The sequence below is a fragment of the Mesoplodon bidens genome (assembly GCF_964165515.1).
Source record: "Mesoplodon bidens genome assembly, chromosome: 19".
NCBI lineage: Eukaryota > Metazoa > Chordata > Mammalia > Artiodactyla > Ziphiidae > Mesoplodon > Mesoplodon bidens.
In genome coordinates, this window is record NC_138179.1 from 28654167 (window position 1) to 28669237 (window position 15071).

At 45.1% G+C, this 15071-nt stretch overlaps 1 protein-coding gene across 2 annotated transcripts in view; it reads left to right on the plus strand.

The window, feature by feature from the left end:
* Window positions 1-10818, plus strand: part of ULK2 (unc-51 like autophagy activating kinase 2) — a 64863-nt gene extending 54045 nt beyond the window's left edge. For both annotated transcript variants that reach the window (XM_081220596.1, XM_081220597.1), the window contains 7 exons: window positions 2136-2285; window positions 3699-3907; window positions 5464-5642; window positions 6048-6166; window positions 6498-6655; window positions 9080-9215; window positions 10032-10818. In XM_081220596.1, the coding sequence (XP_081076722.1) occupies window positions 2136-2285; window positions 3699-3907; window positions 5464-5642; window positions 6048-6166; window positions 6498-6655; window positions 9080-9215; window positions 10032-10090 (1010 nt within the window). In that variant the 3' untranslated portion in view covers window positions 10091-10818. The remainder of the gene's footprint in view (window positions 1-2135; window positions 2286-3698; window positions 3908-5463; window positions 5643-6047; window positions 6167-6497; window positions 6656-9079; window positions 9216-10031) is intronic.
* The last annotated feature ends 4253 nt before the right edge of the window (window positions 10819-15071 follow it).

The window sequence follows — 15071 nt, forward strand, 5'->3', positions numbered from 1 at the left end:
TGGATTACTTTAGACTGCTTATCAAAAAATAAAAACAAAGGGCTGGCTCCAGACCCTAACCCAGACTTGTTTAATCAAGTTTTCTGGGAAAGGAGTTTAGGAATCTGTGTCTTTAACAAGCTCCCCACATGATTATTATGTCCACTTAAATTTGAGTCAGTATTGGAGCCTCTTTGTTCTTGTTTTCTCTGTAATTCTTTTACCGTCTCTCCCATGAACCTCCAAAGGAGGAAATATCTAGACCAGCAAACACCCGAGTATGGTTTCTGTGCTGTAGGGCTTGATATTTCACTCCACCGTCATCTTGCTGGCATGGTTTCTGAAGAGACGTCTGGTTTAATTCTTAACCCTCATTCCTCTTACAAATGAGGTGCTTTTTTTCTTTGGCCTCTTCACGATTTTTTCTTTGATTCTCTGCTGTTTGAAGATGAAATGCACAGGTGTAGATTTTTTGGCATTCTAACTGCTTGGTGTTCTTTAAGCTTCCTGGACTTGGAAGGTTTGGTTCTGCATTTATTTTGGAAATTTCTTGGTCATTACTACTTCACATATATTTTCTGTTTCTTTCTCTTTCTCCTTTTGATATTCCTGTTGCACATATATTATATCTTTGTAGTTGTCCCACAGTTCTTGGATATTCTGGGATTTTTGTTGTTGTTGTTGTTGTTTTAATTCTTTCTCTTTGCTTTTCAGTTTTGGAAGTTCCTATTTACATATCTTCAAGCTAACTGATTTTCTTCTCAACCATGTCCTGTCTGTTGATGAGCTCATCAAATACATTCTTCATTCCTGTGTCAGTGATTCTGACTTACAGCATTTCCTTTGAGTCTTTCTTAGAGTTGCCATCTCTCTGCTTTGTTACTCATTTGCTCTTACATGTTGTTTATTTTTTCCATTAGCGTTCTTAGCATTAATCAAAGTTATTATAATTTCTGGTGTGATAAGTCCAATATGTGTGCTATATCTGAGTCTGGTTCAGTGCTTGCTGTGTCTCTTCAAGCTGTTTTTACCTTTTAGCTTGCCTTTTAATTTTTGTTGAAAGCCAGAAATGATATTACTGGACATGGAATTGAGTTAAATAGTGTGAGGTTTTTTTTGTTGTTTATCTGGCTAAGAGTTAGGCTGTGTTTAGTGTTTGCTGTAGCCATAGGTATCAGGGTAAACTTTTCTCTGGTGTCTTTGTTTTTGTCTCCCCTGTTGTCTTTGAGTTTCCCTAGATACCCCTTCTTAAATGCCTAACTCTGTATTTTCTTCTAAGAAAATATAAGCTATAAAACAGCTTAGGGGGAGCTTCTCTGGTGGCGCAGTGGTTGAGAGCCCGCCTGCCGATGCAGGGGACATGGGTTTGAGCCCTGGTTTGGGAAGATCCAACCTGCTGCAGAGCAACTAAGCCTGTGCACCACAACTACTGAGCCTGCACTCTAGAGCCCACGAGCCACAACTACTGAAGCCCGTGCACCTAAAGCCTGTGCTGCGCAACAAAGAGAAGCCACCGCAGTGAGAAGCCTGTACACCAGCCCCCACTTGCCACAACTAGAGAAAGCCCGTGTGCAGCAATGAAGACACAGCGCAGCCAAAAATAAATAAATAAATTTATAAAAAAAAACAAAAACAAAAAACAGCTTAGCTCTTAGTTTCTCCACATTCTCACCAACGTTTGTTATTTGTGGTCTTTTCGATGATGACCATTCTGACAGGTGTGAGGTGATACCTCATTGGGGTTTTTATTTGCATTTGCCTGATGATTAGCGATGTTGAGCATCTTTTCATGTGCCTGTTGGCCATATATATTTTTTGGAAAAATAACTATTCAGGTCTTCTGCCCATTTTTTAAATTAGGTTGTTTCCCCACATTTTAATTCCCAGTTCTTGGTTTCCACCTTTTCACATTATCCTCAGGTGTGACGGCAATTCACATAGAAGTAACGGAATTGTAGGCCTTGGTGAAAAGAAGATTCACAGCTGTGAAGAGATTACCATAAAATATTTTTAATGGAGATCTATATTGAATTTTCTGTTTTTAAGAGTAATAAATGCTTATTATAAAAAAGAAAAAAAAACTAATATAAAAGTAAAGGTATCCCTATAAACCCACCCTCTGATATGTGACACATTTGGTGAACTTTTTATTGCAGCCCCTGCAGGAGCCTGTGGTGTTGCACGGGCTCCTTCTATGGGAACAGCAGCGAGTCCCAGGGCTGTGCTGTTCACGGTAGGGTCTCCTCCACACAGGGCCGCGACCCCCGCTTGTACCCACGTAGTCCTTCGGACAAGAACCACCTCAGGTGAGGATTGTCTTTAGTTCCGCCTTGGGCTCGTGTTTGGTGTGCAGATTCTGATAATGGCTTCATGGTGTGACATAGTTTCTTTACCAATGACGTGGAGATAATGATTTACTTTACCTTAAAGGGTTATGAAGAGTAGATGAGGGGACTTCCCTGGCAGTCCCGTGGTTAAGACTCTGCGCTTGCATGGCAGGGGGCATGGGTTCGATACCTGGTTGGGGAACTAAGATCCCGCATGCCACACTGTGTGGCCAAAAAATTTAAAAAAAGAGTAAATGAGACAGTACTTGTGGGGGGAAAAAAAACTTTGCAAAATAAAAGGTACTATGTTATATATTTGTAATAATATATATATAATTTTATAACATTATTACATAAATGTGACTTCTCTACAGTGAAGCAGCTATGCATATTGGTGCTTCTTAGCTTTTATTGAAGGCTTATTTTAGTACATCCAGTAAATTTTTTGAAAATGATAGATTGTTATTTATTTTTGGTTTTGTGGGTTTTTTTAGAAACCTAGGTTTCACCTTTTTTTTGGTACTTTGACTCCCAATCTTTGCACTTAATCCTATATCCTACTTTTAGATAGGCTGATGGACTGGTTTTATCAGCCATAGTCTATAAATAGGTAATTGGTACCAAAAATTAAGAAAGTATTTAGGTTGGACTTGAGTTATCATTTGACATCATATATTATACCTTGTGTCCCTTAAGTTCTCTTATGCTAAATCAGTTACTAATCAAGATACCAGTAGATTAATAAGCAAAGGATATGAATAGGTAATGAGAGTGGAAAAAGAGCTAATAATCTTGATTTTAGGATTATTAAGAGTATTAAATAATAAGAAAATACCACTTTGAGAAACTAACTTTTTATACCTGTTAACTAAGCCAACATTTAAAAAATGTAATGCCCAGTGTTGTTGAGGCTTAGTGGGATCTCAGCGCTCACTCATGGCTGCTTTAGAAAATAGCATGGCAAGTCTTACAGAGAGCTATAAAAATATTTATAGTAATATTTGATCTGTAGTAATCCCATTCTTTTTATAAGGCCACTTACAACAAAGTGGTCTTATAAAGTATTTATCACAAATAACTCAAAAGAAGGAAGGATTTCATTACAATGTTATTGGTGGCATTCAAAAAATCAGAAGTAGTGTAAGTGCCTCCACATGAGCATTGGGGTATAATTTTAGTGAAGCGCACGCATCCGCTGAGTTTTATCACCGTGAGGACTGTGGAGCAGCAGGGAGAAATGTGCATGCTAGAAATTTGTTTTAAACAGAATTTAAAAGTAGCTGTGCTGATTCTGTAAGGAATGAAGGTGAGCCTGGGAAGATAAAACCTGTTCATGTGCTCAGGGAGGGGTCGGGGGCCTTCCTTTTAACGCTTCCTTGCCCGTCTCTGCAGGGGGCTCCAGTGGCTCCGGAGGCTCCCTGGGCTCCGCCGGGGGCCGTCTGTCTGGGGGCTCCCCCCCTGGGCCGTGCTCGGGGTCTCCCCTCCCGGGAGCAGAGGCAGCTCCCAGCCTGAGACACGCGCCTTGTGGTGCTTCACCCCCCAGCCTGGAGGGGCTCGTCGCCTTTGAAGCCCCTGAACTGCCCGAGGAGACGCTGATGGAGGTGGGAAGAGACCCTGTGACGTGTCATTTACGGGGACCCCGAGGAGAGTGTTGGTGACGGGAGGACAAAATCCCCCTAACCTTTCCTATTTGGAACTTTGCTCATATATTTTCAGAATAATGTTGACAGTGACACTCATTCATAACCAGCTTTGGTTGACAGGAAGTGACGCATACAGATTTTGTATTCTTAATTTCTTTATCTGAAGTTTATTTACTACTTACAGGACTTTTAAAACATAATCTTTTTCCTAAAACTGTAGCTTTTTATTCTCAAATCTTTTCTTCATAAGATAAAAATGATACACTTAAACTTAGGTTTAAAAAAATAAATTAAGATGCCAAATCAGTCAGTAACGCTGAGGAATAAAGCTGCCCGGCAGACTGGACAGTCACGTGTGTACACCAGTACCTTCCCTCCGTGGAACCAGGTCTCCAGGGAAAAACACCTCAGAATGTGAAGTGTGCTGAGCACAAATGCAGAATAGAGGTGAATTTTATGATTCCAGAGCCTCTGCTAGCTAATTCCTCAGTGTTGACTCTAGGACAGTGTTCCATAGACTGCACCTCCTCCAGGTCAACTAAAGAACAAATTCTCTTTCCATATTTCTATTGTGTGTGAAGGAAAATTAAGTATTTCACATAAAAGTTTTAAAGTACTGCATGCAAAATTTTAATAGTGATTCTGCAGTAAGTTTAAGTTGTAATTTTGAAAATATGTATAAGATTGAAAAAGCAATCTTCAGAGTTTTTTCTGTCTCCATCAAACTAGGCATAAATTATGTTCCAATATGTATTGGAACATATAGTCTGATATGCTGTCATAGAACAGAGAGACTTTCAAAAGTTGATTGGTTTATTCTTCTGTCTCTAGTACACTGATTCTCATCTCTTTTTAACCATAAAAGGAGAGTGAGAAACTTAGTCTTATTTGAGATTTCAAAATACATTTATAGCTAAAAACAAACCTCAAAGCATTAATTTTAGAGTACCCATTTTTAATGCGCTGCATTATGTCTATCTATACTCCACTCTTTAACTGAAAAGATCACAAAATTTAGAACCTTGGTATTAGGAATCACTGTTAACTGAAGAGCCACCAGAAATTAAAATAAAGTGTCTCTGAAATTGTAAGTCACTAGAAGAATTCATTAAACTATCAAGAAGTGTGGTTTACTGCACAGAATATCCTTACATTCTTATATCTTGGTGTCTATTTTGTCATGTTTCTGTCTCATGTATATTGATTTAATTGTTCTGTGTTTCATTTTTTTCCTGGTGCAAGTACAATGACCTCATATCTTTGAGGCTGAATTTTGTGGGTGCTCTCATACGTCCATACACACAAACACATGACACACTCTTGTTTGGTTTCATTTGTGTTTATTTTTCTCACAGTTTTCTGGAATTTAAAACTTTCATTCTCCTTTGATCATTCTGACATTCATAAGTATAGAAAACATTAGCAGTGGCCGCAGTGGCCACAGTTTATGTGCAGAAATGAGTGTGCGCCTCTCCTTAACCTGCACGTTTCTAAGATGATTGGCTTTGCCGCAGCGAGAGCACACAGACACCTTCCGCCACCTGAACGCAATGCTGTTGTTCACGGAGTGTGTGCTGGACCTGACGGCCGTGCGCGGGGGAGACCCGGGGCTCTGTGCGTCCGCGGTCTCCTTGTACCAGATCCAGGAGAGTGCGGTGGTGGACCAGATCAGCCAGCTGAGCAAAGACTGGGGGTAGGTGCCCCCTTGCTGTCCATCTCCAGAGGCTTCCTGCCCTCTGTAAACTGGTGTCCAAGCTGGGGGCCGTGTCCTCCACTGAAGGTCGTGGGCGTCTCTGAGTTATCTCATTGCACTCGATTTCACTATGTGAGCCAAGACTTGGAGGTTCTGCAGCCTTGTTGTTTCCTGTAAATCATGCTGTTAAGATATTTGATGATAAAGAGATTGTATTTTTATCTGAGTGCACCCATTGTATTCAAAGTACACACGTCTTTCTCCGTGCCGGCCCTTCTCCCTTCAGGAAGTGTTCGTGCACTAAAAGTGTCAAGGGGCATGATGTTCCCTTGGAGAGACTGTGGTGATGGGGCCCTGGCCTGTCGGTTCACAGACTGACGCTTTGCTTGCTGTCTCTGGGTGCAGGCGGGTGGAGCAGCTGGTGTTATACATGAAGGCCGCACAGTTGCTGGCAGCCTCTCTGCATCTCGCCAAAGAGCAGATCAAGTCTGGGAAGCTGAGCCCGTCCACGGGTGTGAAACAAGGTACAAGCGGAGTGTGACGGGGCTGCTCTTCCCCTTACACTGGGAAGGGAAGTTTTTGGTGAGGGGTCACCGTGGTATTAAGCATTCTTAAATGGGCAAAGATGCTGGCTTTTCTGTTTTGGGGTTTTGCCATTTAACCGATACAGAGAGCAGTCAGAATTACTTTGTTCTCAGTCTTCACTGAGAGAGAGAACATGTGGAAGAATGATTTCCAGTCACTTTTTTCAGTGATGATTTAGTGTTGCTTTCCATAGATCAGCAGGAAAGTTGCATGTCACCATGACTCTGTTTCTGGAGGAAAATTAAAATTCTCATTTCAATTTTTTTCCAGTTGTCAAAAATATGAATGAACGATATAAATTCTGCATCAGCATGTGCAAGAAACTTACAGAAAAGCTGAATCGCTTCTTCTCTGACAAACAGAGATTTATTGATGAAATCAACAGCGTAACAGCAGAGAAACTCATCTATAATTGTGCTGTAGAAATGGTAACCCTTTTTAAGGTGTAATATTGCATAGTGATACTACTTGTCTTTAAGAGCACCTTTTGTTTTTTTTCTTGGCTGCGTTGGGTCTTCATTGCTGCGTGTGGGCTTCCTCTAGTTGCAGCGAGCGGGGGGCTACTCTTCCTTGCGGTGCGCGGGCTTCTCATTGCGGTGGCTTCTCTTTGTTGTGGAGCACAGGCTCTAGAGCCTAGGCTCAGTAGTTGTGGCGCAGGGACTTAGGTGCTCCGCGGCATGTGGGATCTTCCTGGACCAGGGCTCGAACCCATGTCGCCTGCATTGGCAGGCAGATTCTTAACCACTGCACCACCAGGGAAGTCCCCTAAGAGCATCTTTTGAAGTGCACACCTACTTGACATCATCCTTTTACAAAGAGTTTATGCCCCACCACTCCCAAGTCCCAGGTATTGTGGTACCTCTTCCTGAAGGAGTGATTACACTTAATTAACATGCAACAAACATAAGTTATGTTGGTTACCTAGCACATTTGGTAAAAGTTTACCATACTTCTTAAAAATCGCTAACATTAGGCATGATCTAATATGTTTATAGTTTGTATCTGAAAGCTTTCACTGGATCTCTTTCTTCATTTTCTACTATTTAAGAAATTTGGCTTGATAAAACATTAGAAAAAATACTGCTCTTATTACCCAATCTGCAGAAATTCACGTGCTCAGATTCCACAACTGACCTTACTTAAGTGTAGACACACAAAGTATAATCTACTTTTCCAACTCTCTGGTTATATTAGTGGAAATAATTTGTTTTCTGTATCTTGGGGGAAAAATTGTTCTGAAGGAAACATGAAATTAGGGACTGTCAAAGAAGTAATTAAGTGGGGAAAAATTTAATTACTGACCAACCTTATAGTTTTTACCATATTAACATAGTTGAGCTTCCTTTTCCCTCTCAAATTTGTGTACTTTGAATTGTACTGTTATATTACCCCCTTGGTCTTATTTTGAAAGCCATCAAAATAAAAAGGCGTATGAAAATAGTTTTGGAATATAAACTGTTGATGTGAATAATATACATTATATTGCCCTAAACTGTTGACATGAATAATATGCATTGTATCGTTTTGTACCGAATTAAGACTTCATAGGACAGATTTTCTTTTAGAAATTTGTGCCAGGAAAGATGTCCTCTCGTACGGAGTTAGGATGCTTCTGTCTCTTCTGATGATAGAGCCACGTGCCTCCAACAAGTCTCTCCTTGTGCCCTGGCTGCTGAGCAAGCTTGGAGACACTCAACTTATATTTAGTTATTTCTCTCCTTCCTTTCCAGGGCTTGGATTTTCTGTATCCATTTTATTTATTGTATTGTATGTGACTTTACTCTTTGAAAGAGACAGAGCATACTGACAAGTAAATTAGGATACTGGATTACTGACAGTCTGGGCAATGAATGATTAAAGAGAAAATCAGGATGCTGTTGGGGAAACAAATGCTCATAACCCCGTGAATGACACCATGCCCGTCTTTCTGGGAAGCCCTACCCACCTGTCCCCCTGCCCAGCTCGCTCCTGCTTCCTTATGGCTCTGCCTCAGCATCACTTCCTGGAGGCGCTCCCTAACCACTCCTTCCTCCATAGTCGGGTTAGATGCCTCTCGCGTGTGCTCCGTGCCATCCGGGGCTTCCTCCTGTGATGCCAGGTACCCCTTGGAGCTCACAGCCCACGCCTCCCTCTGGACTGTGAGCTCACCTTCATCGTACGCTCTGGGCTGACACTCAGCAGGTGCCCAGTAAATACCTCTGAGTGAATGAATCCCACACACCAGAAGATTCTGTAACTAAAAGGAAAAGCTGATAAGTGGCTTTTAACATCATTTAATTATTTCATTGTAACAAGATCTACTTTAGTGAAATACCAGGTTACCAGTGTGGAAGTGTATGTTTAAAATAAACTTTTTAGGGCTTCCCTGGTGGTGCAGTGGTTGAGAGTCCGCCTGCCGATGCAGGGGACACGGGTTCGTGCCCCGGTCCGGGAAGATCCCACATGCCGCGGAGCGGCTGGGCCCGTGAGCCATGGCCACTGAGCCTGCGCGTCCGGAGCCTGTGCTCCGCAACAGGAGAGGCCACAACAGTGAGAGGCCCGCATACCGCAAAAAAATAAAAAATAAAAATAATAATAATAATAAAATAAACTTTTTAGTGAAGTCATAGAAGAGCCAGTTTAGAAGTATAAATATCATGAGTTATGAATCTCTGAGTTCAAGAAGGTTATGTTTGAATGCAGAGTAACTCTTTTGTCAAGAAGCTCTTTTATGTTACTCACCCAGTAGATTATATCATTTTGTCAAAACGTATTAATTTTAGACAGATTCCATTTAAAGCTGCATTGCCTGAATGGATTCGTATTTTCATGGAAAAGCTGAGAATCCTCTTGTTTTTGCTGACTGCTTCCAGGTTCAGGCTGCAGCCCTGGATGAGATGTTCCAGCAGACTGAAGATACTGTTCATCGCTATCATAAGGCGGCCCTTCTTCTGGAAGGCTTAACTAAGATTCTCCAGGACCCGGCAGATATTGAAAATGTACACAGATGTGAGTTGACGTAGAAAGTAGTGTGCGTGTTGGTTGCACTTTCATTGTCTCCTCCTGGTGTGGTAGACAGAGCATGGAGTTTGGAACCGTGCAGCCTGGGGGTTGCATCTTGGCTGCCCAACCTTGGGCAAGTCACTCACCCTCTCTGGGGTCTCCATCTCTTCTTCTACAAGATGAGGAACAATGCCTGCCTTGCCAAGCTGTTGTGAGGATTAGAGAGGTTGCTTGTACAGAGCTGTTGGCTTTTGTCATGAGTCTTTAGATTTCTACACTGCATGACTGTATTGGTGGGTGTGTTTGTGTATGCAGAAAACTTTGCTTTTATCATTAAACAATAAGAAAGGCAACTGTTTTAATCCTCTGGCTTAGTGACCGAAGAGCCCTGTGAAATCCCTGTGTACTGCAGATTTGGTGTACAGAACGGAGTGGAGACTGGTAGGGTACCAGGATGGTGTTTCCACTTGTCAGATATAAGACCAGTGATGTTTTTTTGAGGAGGAGGAGGTGTGGTCATACCACATTTTGAAGAGCCACAAGGGGCTGGCAGTTCTAAAATCATTTGCAATTGTGAGCGAACTAGCTGTTAAAACCTAAATGTTCTTCATTTGACGTGCTGATCTAGCTTTTACCACTGTGCAGCATTGAGCTAGGCAATTACCAGCAGAAAGAAGAAGTACTCAGACCTGTTAACTCTGGGGCAGAGATAGAACAGAGGTGAAGGTGTAGGTGGAGAGTGAGAGACTTTTTTCATTCGTTCTTTTTTCCTTGGTTTTGAAAATATAAATGATTTTTATTATGAATTTATTTTACTTCTAGATAAATCTCGTATTGAAAGGAGATTGTCGGCACTCTGCTACAGCACCTCCACCTTGTGAGCAGCAGCCCGCCTGCCCCCAGGACTAGTGGCGGGTGTGAGGAGATGTGTTTGGGAACAGCTTGGATCCTGGCGCCCCACCCCCAGGAAACTGTAGGTTCCTACACGGTGACTACCAAAGAGCAAGCAGTGATTTCAAAAAGGAAAAACAAGCCCAGGACTACCTGCCTTATCAGAGAAGTCACCCCTTCCCTTTTTCTTTGTAGAAGCAGAATCAAGAGTATTCCACTTGGCTTTCAGTTTGAACTTGGTAAATAAACGTACCTTAGAACTAGAGTTGTCAGTACAGTTATTCTTAAGGATGATTAGGAATGAGACGATGAGTGGCTCTTCACGCCGGTCGCCAGAGCAAGGTGTGGGCTTCCACGTGTTCACTGAGGCGAAAAGTAAAAAGCCATGTCTCATCCAGGCAGTTTGATACTCGGGGTAAGTTTAACTGAGTCTGAGCACGCGTCCATAAACAGCTCAGGAAGAAATAGCTTAAGAAGGAGTGAAAGGCGTCTCTTGGAAGAAATTGTGAAATCATCAATTTGATCTAATATGGACACATATTAGTAATCTTCCAAAATCTTTCATATTGCACTAATTTATTAAAACAACCTGTGTATTGGATTTTGCAATTTAGAACTAACTGAGGCACAATGGACTTGTTTAAAATATTTTACTTGATTATATACACGTACCCTTTCCAGAATTCACAGGTAATTTCTTGTGGACTTTTTTTTTTTTTTTTTTTTTTTCTTTTTGCGGTATGTGGGCCTCTCACTGCTGCGGCCTCTCCCGTTGCGGAGCACAGGCTCCGGACGCGCAGGCCCAGCGGCCATGGCTCACGGGCCCAGCCGCTCCGCGGCACATGGGATCCTCCCAGACCGGGGCACGAACCCGTATCCCCTGCATCGGCAGGCGGACTCCCAACCACTGCGCCACCAGGGAGGCCCTCTTGTGGACTTTTAAGTGGTAAAAAACTTGTGTGAACCTTTGCATTTTCTTAACCTATTCATCTACACCTACAGGTTTTCTCAGTGATATTTTTAAGTTGCTGGTTGTCTGCTTTTGTTTGCATTTTTTACCGTGCATGCAGAATGTGCATTCATGCCTATGACCTCTAGGTTTACTAAAGGCTAGGTTTATTGGGGCAGTATTAGAACAAGTGTCAATCCAGAGATACTCTCAAGAATTGTAATAGGGCCAAAACAAAGTTGGTGACTTACAGGCTTATTAGTGATGTGGAATTTTACATGAAGTTAGTGAAAAATGAGGTTTGTTTTCTCTTAGGAAAATGGACAGCTCTTTTCCAGCCTGTGTGCACTTTCATGTTAGTCCTGACAGTTCACCAGATAGCTAGTCATGGAGAATGTGGGCACTTAACCTCCCTCTAGAAACGGTGCCTACGCTGTAGATGATTTCACTTCTCTTACTTACCTGCTTGAATACTTGAATAAACCATTCTCCAGTTTTAATCCTTTTAGATAATATAATCTGAACTCTGACAAATTGCACAGAAGCTCTTTGGCATTAATTTAGTGTACTGATAAAAACAAAAACATGGTTTTTCTTTACTTTGACAAAGTAATGTAATTTTTACTTTATTTATCTGTATGAAATTCCAGCAGTTAATTTGAACATTTATTTATATGATGTTTATATTTTTAGGTCTTTAATACAGTGTTTCTACCTCTTATTTGTAACTGCATGCATTATTCATGAAACTAGGTAAAACCCACTGAATTGTTGTGTAATAGCCTTTTTATTATTGCCTGTACAGATGTATATTAAGGTAAATAAAACTGACCAAGTGTTTCTAGGGTAAGGCTGGGTCCCTGTGATGTGGCTTGTCAGGCCAGGTCCTTCCTCAGTGAGTTTGGAGGCTTGGTGGTTAACACCCGTTGCCCTGCCCCAGGGTTTCAGATGCTCGGTGACGGTCCTGCAGGCCGCCTGGAGCATGGGCTGTGTGGCGGGTTCCTGCCCTCCCTGCAGGGGTGGTAAGCACTGTCACTGGTGATACTCCATTTTGTATGATTATTTCGAGTGTAAAGGGCAGTTTCTTGTATGTTCTCTCAGTTACCGCCCGTGTCATCTCACTGATCCTCCGAGGGGGTGGGTACATTCCGGCCCCTCCTCCCCTCTCCCGTTTGTTTTTTAAACACAGGATGAAACAGGTTCACAGCGAGGAAGTGCTTGGTCTGCAGTCAGTACCTAGGGAAGTGGCCAGGCTGTGCTTTGTGACCTCCAAGTGCATTCTTCTTCTTCTTGTACGACAAAGGTCAGGTGATAGGAGGTATGTGTGAGACCGTGAAGTCTGAACAGCAGAGAAGAACAAACTGTAAACTCGTGATTAATGGTTCTGATTATATTTCCATTATCAAGGCCAATTGTTTTAAGAGATTTTGCCTTGATTATAGCAATAATAAACAAATGCTTTATGTTTCCACGTGTATCTTTTGATTTTGTACATCTATTTCATAAAAAAGAAAGAAACCCGCCCACACATTACGGTTGACACCGGTGCTCAGGCAGGCCTGGAAGCTTGCGGGCGCACAAATGCACACGGGGCTAACCTGTGAGTGTGCCAAGTGGCTGTTCCTGCTGTGAGGATTTGCCTTAATGGCGCCTGCGCTGGGCCCGTGGGATGCTTCCCACACGCCCGTCTCCTCAAGGTGGGGGAGTCCTTCTGCCCCTCCTGGGATCCAGGAGAGGAGCCCGGAGAGGGGGTTACTGTTCGGGCGCGGTTGCCTCAGTCCCCACAGGTAATAGCAGGGGAGTCGAGCTTGGCACCGTGGGTGTGAAGTCACTGACTTGGCTCTAAAAAGCCCTTGAGGTGACGGAGGAAAACTTGTCGCTTGCACCGTGTGCCTCCTGTAGCTTCTGTGGGCCGTCCTCACTCCTGCAGAGCAGAGTGCGGTTCTGTTGTTGCAGGGAGACTGGCTGCCGCCCAGAGAGCTTGGTGTCTTCTGTCCGTTGACGGGCGCAGCCTAGGAGCATCCGTATCCACCTCTGCACACTGGGAGACAACTGACACTGGGTCCTGGGCCCTGGGTCTTCAGCCATGGAAGTCCTGAGCCCTGCCTGAGTCTCCGCCTTGTCTGTCACAGCCCTGGCCAGAATGCTGTCTTTGAGAGAGGGGTCAAGGTGGCATCGTCCTCACCGGAATCAGAGGAAGTCACATCAGAAGCGACTCACCTGGGAAAGCACCGCACGGCGGGAAATGACAGTCGGTCCCTAAAGTCTCGGCTTTTGTGGACGAGGTGGAGCCGAACAGGTGAAGGGTCATAGGGGTCAGTGCCCAGACTGTTGTGGAGGAGGGAGCCGAGGCTGGGAGCCTGCCGACAGCACGGGCCCGCGCAGAGCAGGGCGCCTGGCAGAGCCTCCGGGTCCCCTTGCACAGAGGGCCTCGCTCGGCCCGTTGTGAACGTGCCGTCCTTTCTGAACAGCCTCCTGGCGTGGATCTGAGCGCAGGCTGCTGTGGCGGTGGCCAAGCCCTGGGGCTTCCCCTCGCCCTCCTGCTCCCAGGCTGTCCCGTCTCTGAGGGTTTGCTCGCTGTAGGCTGTTCTCCGCTTCCTTGGGTGCAGCTGTCTTGGTCTCAGACTCCTGTGCAGAGCGGTGCGTCCTTGGGCACTCTCCATCCCTAACCTCTCCACACCTGTCCGCGTCTGGCTCGGAGCTGGTCAGTGGTGGTGAGAACGGAACGAGTTACTGGGCGTGAGGTTGTTTGAACAGCCCCAGCCGTGGGCGGTGGGCAGCCGGCAGCTCCGCTTTGTTAGGCTCGGTTTGGGGCGAGGCCCGGTTTCAGGCTCTATCTGAACACCTTCTGAAAGGACCAGCCCCGCCGCCACGGCCGAGCCCTGGGCACCTGCTTGCAGACGTCCTTTCCCTGTGGATTGATCTGACCCTTGTAGTTCAAGGTTTGTGGCAATCTAATATTTATTACTTCATTTGATCTTCGTACCAACTCTCATTGGCTTTATTTCACAGATGGAAAAGGCAGACCTGGCAAGTAATTTCCAAAGAGAAGAAAGCCAGGGCTGGGGTTTGGCCAGCTAGGCTGCTGGGCGGGGCCTGGGCCCACGAGCTGCTCATCCCACACACGTGCCTGGAGCCCCAGCCCTGCTCACCCCTTGGCCTTCCAACTACTCCTTTCTGCTGATGCACTTTTATGCTTCTCGGTGCTCAGGTGTCTCCGGCTGGACTCCCCCGGCCAAGCAGCAGGCAGCAAGTTTTGAGAAGCAGGTGAGGTTAGCAGACCTGCCATCCCCTTGGGGGCTGGGGCAGGAGCCCAAGAGCAGAAGCTTTGAAACCATCCTCAGAACCCCCAGGGGAAGGGCTTTAAGGACACACGGACAAATGGGCACTTTGCAGGTTCCCTGCTTGTTTGTTTATTTGTATGAGCTGAGGTAGACCAGCAGGGATTCTGCCGGTCCTGGGTGGGAGGGGCCTCAACCCCAGGTTTGCCAAGGGGACCCCTGCAGGCCCTGGCGTCCTAAGACCAGCTCTTTTGCTGATGGCGGCATGTAGGGGCCCTCTCCCAGGGACGTAATCCAGCGCCCTCCCCTCGGTCCGTCAACAGGAGGTGGCACGTGGAGCCCTGTCTTCGTCTTGAAGCACTGAGGCCCACCCAGCTGCCCCTTCTCCCACCTTCTGCCCTTGGGCCCCACCCCTGCTGCAGGGGGAGGTCAGGGAGGGAGATGGTGGGCCGGGCAGGGGCAGGTCACAGGGGCCTTTGCCCAGAGTCCCGTCTGGGCGACAACAGGACTTCTGTCTGGCACACTGAGCTGCGGCCAGAGGCTCTGATGGGGGCCCGATGGGCCTGCCTCTGTTCCAGCTGGAAGGTTTCTGTGAAGATGGTGGGTGAGCGGGCTGTGCGCTAAGAATGAACCACAGGGCTGGCGGCTGATCTGGGGATCCTCGTGAGGGCAGGGTGCCTTCCACGGAGGGGAGGGTCTATGAGGTGATGAGGATGCACATTGCCGCTGGTCCACCGGGAT